This window comes from Pundamilia nyererei, unplaced genomic scaffold, assembly GCF_000239375.1.
Source record: "Pundamilia nyererei isolate P.nyererei 1_Seehausen unplaced genomic scaffold, PunNye1.0 scaffold00042, whole genome shotgun sequence".
Taxonomy (NCBI): domain Eukaryota; kingdom Metazoa; phylum Chordata; class Actinopteri; order Cichliformes; family Cichlidae; genus Pundamilia; species Pundamilia nyererei.
In genome coordinates this window covers 1,342,406-1,346,503 of record NW_005187443.1, presented here as the reverse complement: position 1 = coordinate 1,346,503, position 4,098 = coordinate 1,342,406, and the positions used below count along the sequence as shown (strand labels likewise).

Sequence of the window (4,098 nt, the reverse complement as noted above, 5' to 3'; positions counted from 1 at the left end):
TATGTTCACCCTGGGTTTAGGCTGTGTGAGACTTTATAACAGGCTGGTTTTATTTGCACCTTAAGGGCTTCAATCCTAATTTTTCAAATCGTTCACTTCTCTATACTTGGTAGAACTCAACAAAACACAGCCTACATACTATTAAGGCTTTCCTTTTTAACAATTTGTTCAGAAATGTGATGATTTTATTTTATATTTTTAATTTATTTCACCGTTATTTATACAAATGAACCTCACTGAGACACGGGTTCTCATTTTCAAGCGACCTACTGATTACTGCATGGAATTAGTAGGGTGTAAAATGCACTTAACAAAAAATAAATAAAAGAAAATTGAGAAGTAATTAAAAAAAAACAAGCAAACAAAAATTAACCTTCCAGATCTTCTTTGCACACAGTTCCACTCTGCACAACCCCAAAATCTGTTGCCTGGATATTTTGTTTTCTGCTTGGCTTAGCAAACTTAAAAGTCCCACCTACTGTTTAATCTGTATTTTGCAGCTAATTCTCCAGTTTACGTCGTTGTTGAGCCATTGCTTTTTTGTTTACTCCCCTTTATAGAATCTGCCCACCAGAAGCACCAGCTGATCATTTATGCAGCGCTGGCTCTCCTCCACCTCAGTAGGGCTCACCACTTCTCCTGCTGTCTTTACAAAAGCCGAACAGAATAAACCAACAAAAACGTTGAGTTGAATTAGGATAACACAACAGAAGGAATATTACAGACAGAGTTCTCACTACATTTCAAAAAAGACCGAGTCGATCTCTTTAATAGTTCACTAAAGCCACAGTCGTTTCTACACGCTGCACAAAAACCTATAAATGAACATTCAGCTTTCTCCACGCACAGCAGGGCCACCCCCAGCAGCGAGCTATCTTCAAATGTGGGCAAAGGAATATTATATGAAGTGTTAAAAATTCATTTCCATTGAACTCTAATAGGTCGAGCTATTGAGGTATCAGACATTAGATATGCAAGTAAACCACAAACCTCATCTTAGAAGAGAAGCATCAAAGTAGGGGCAAAAAACTATTTGCTACTCTTCATTCCACTTCCAGACAATGTCAAGATGATGGGAATTTACTCATTAATAATGTATAACTACCGTCATTTTCTGTAGACATCAAATTTACCCTTCTAAAGAAATCTTCACAAAGACATTTTCTTGGAGTTAACTGGGTGCACCAGTAACATCTTTGAATTAATGTGCATGATAGTGGCATGGCATTAATCTCCCCTCGACACAACACCTGTTATAAAAATGAAGGAGTCTTAATCATTATTTATGCAAACATTTCTTACGACAGCTTGACATTAACTGAGACAACATAACAACAGATCGACTCATGAACGGCTTCACTCTGATAGAAAACCAGTGAGCGTAAAATATTATATAGCCGTGTCAAACAGATGTTGCCATGGTACAAAATATAAAAATATTGATTGTGTTTTGTGGCTGTGATGCTGGTGAGAAATAACTGTTGAACACATGAATAACTGAAGTCGGTGGATGTTTGCAGGGAGTGATGTGATGATGATGTGAAGTAATATCTTTGGTAATTATTTATCTATAGCACGTGACTTGGCTGATCTTCAGTAAAAGTAGCGATAAGGGTGATGAAAGCCCTGTAGAAACTGGTGTAACCTGTAACCCCCCCCCCCCTTTCCTAGTGATAGAATTGTTTTCAGCAAATTTGAAGTGACATCAAAGGTCATTTTTCAGTCTTAAGTTAAGCAAAGCTGGCAATCATGCTCGTGATACGTGATGCTTACAATGAGTAGCTCCTAAGCCAAAGCAAGCAATGACAGCGACTGTGTGACCACTGCCCTTCCTGACAGTGCTGAAGACAGGGTGGGCTTCAGCTTTGGTTTAACAGGAATTCAGTTGCAGTTGTTAAATGAAAGATCAAAAAACTACAAGGCCCTTTGCTTTCTATGCAACCGACGTCTTCACGCTCAATGAAGACACTTTAGAATTCTCGTGGGTTGATACAAGTGCCGTAATAATTTAATGCGACGCATTCACTGACTCATTGTAGCCTGTGCTTCAACTTCTTAATGAAGTCACTCAGTTTGTTGCTATTACGCTATTTGCTATTTTTTAAAGTAAAGTTATACAAAACGTCAGACACTGTCTGTAAAAAGAATGCTATCGTGATGCTCCAGTCAAACTATCCAAATCTCAAACTTTTGATGTGATGATTGATTAGGTGTTTTACACGTCATTTATTCATTTTATTGGATACAAGGAGTCAATCAATCATATGTATATGAACACATGAACACATTTTAGATCGCATTAGGGCAGGTAGGTCAGAGAGAGATAAGAGTGTTTCACGTGTGACAAACCTGAATACAGATGCAAAGAATAAACAATTCTTTTATGAAATCTGGAGCTATTCAATAAACATCCAGGGCCGCCCAGGGCTAATGACATGCCTGCATTAAGCTTGCTGAAATTAATTTATTTGCATATTGTGGAGACCAGATATAAAATCTTACCAATATTATTACTGGTATTAAAGCAAAATGTTTTCAGATCATATCGTTTAACAATCATTTCCTGATAGTCCTTTTCTTCAGGCAAAGTTTAGGTCATAAAGTCAGATTGGAAATGTAAAAACACACTCATGATACATATGATATTCAGTAAACATGTGTTGGGGGTTTCTCGGTTTACATTTAAACTTTTTAAATATCAATGTTTTTTGTTTGTTTTCACCATTTATCCATATGAATAACACATTTAAAACATCTCTTTGTGTTCCTTTTGTATTGCAGTACATTAAAGCTTTCTACAATAAGACATGGATTGAGAGATATGGGGAGCCTATTTCAGCGGAGACGGTGACCCTCCTCTGGTCCGTCACAGTGTCCATATTTTCTATTGGAGGCCTTTTTGGAGCCCTGTCTGCCACGTTAATCATCAAAGTACTGGGCAGGTGAGAACACTGTTATGTGCTTACAATATCGCTGGTAAGAAGTTTGCTTTTATATCCTTCACTCATCAGGGAATGGCGAACAGCAGTCAGTTTGGTGCAAACGATTATGTTATGAGTGAATATGAACAACACTGTAGATCCTTTGGCTTCCTTTGTTGTGGGGAGCGGTCTCTCTGGATCGAGCTTGTTCTGGTGAATCCCACAAATGCTTGGTCGGATTGAAATCGAGGGACCGCAGGATAACACTGTGCTGCACAAACACAAGAAAGGGGAATTTTTGAAGTGTGGTGTGCTGCTGTTAGCAAGGGAAGAAAGAAACCACTAACCACTTGATCTGCAACAGTGCTTAGGCAGGTGGTAAATGACCTTGTTTGTGCACGAACTGTTGGCTTCTCAGTATGATGTTAATTTAACAAAATGATCCAACAAAATCATTGTGGTTTTAACACTGTGGCTCACCTCTCCAGCTGTGACTAAATAACAGTGATGTTAAATACAAACACAGACCCTTAAAGTGTACAAGTGTTATTTTTGTTCCTCGTGTCTCCCTTTTGGTACAAGGCTCCGTTAGACAACCAGTTCCTTTAAGTACAATAATGAATAATTTTAAATCTACTCTGTAGCAATCTCACTGTTGTCTTTAGCCTCCATTTACAATGATCAAGTACCAGTAAGTTTTTGTAATGGATTTAAGACATAAAAGACTGTCAGTGCACTGACTCCAAGGACATAAACGGTATTGGTCTTTACTGACTTGCACTGGTTTGACAGCCTATATACTGCATGATGAGATCCAATCTCACAGCCAGCGTGATGCATTTAGCTTTAACTTTTGATCACCTACGTGTTGGACTGCAGAGCCACATGTCCTACTATCCTCAAGGGACACGTTCAGGCACTAACAAAATCACCTCAGGGCTATGAAATGATACGTCTTCTAAAGAATCTGTTATCCACTAATGACAAGAGTGTCACAGAGAGACTTATGAAGCTTTTACTCAGAGTCATTTCAGACAATTAAGATACCCTTGAGGTTCACCTTGGATTTCTCAGGTTGCGCTCCTCACTGTGTTAATTAGGTTGAAGCGTATAATTCATTTTCCCTCCACATTCCCTGCTAGACGTGTGGGTCAGCTGGAAGTTTTACACAGAGTTT

At 38.5% G+C, this 4,098-nt stretch overlaps 1 protein-coding gene across 1 annotated transcript in view; it reads left to right on the top strand.

Annotated features, from left to right (window-relative positions):
* The window catches only part of slc2a9l2 (solute carrier family 2 member 9, like 2), a 90,859-nt gene that overhangs the window by 7,046 nt on the left and 79,715 nt on the right, over positions 1 to 4,098 (top strand). The window contains exon 4 of the mRNA XM_005731391.1: positions 2,782 to 2,942. Coding sequence (XP_005731448.1) covers positions 2,782 to 2,942 — 161 coding nt within the window. The remainder of the gene's footprint in view (positions 1 to 2,781; positions 2,943 to 4,098) is intronic.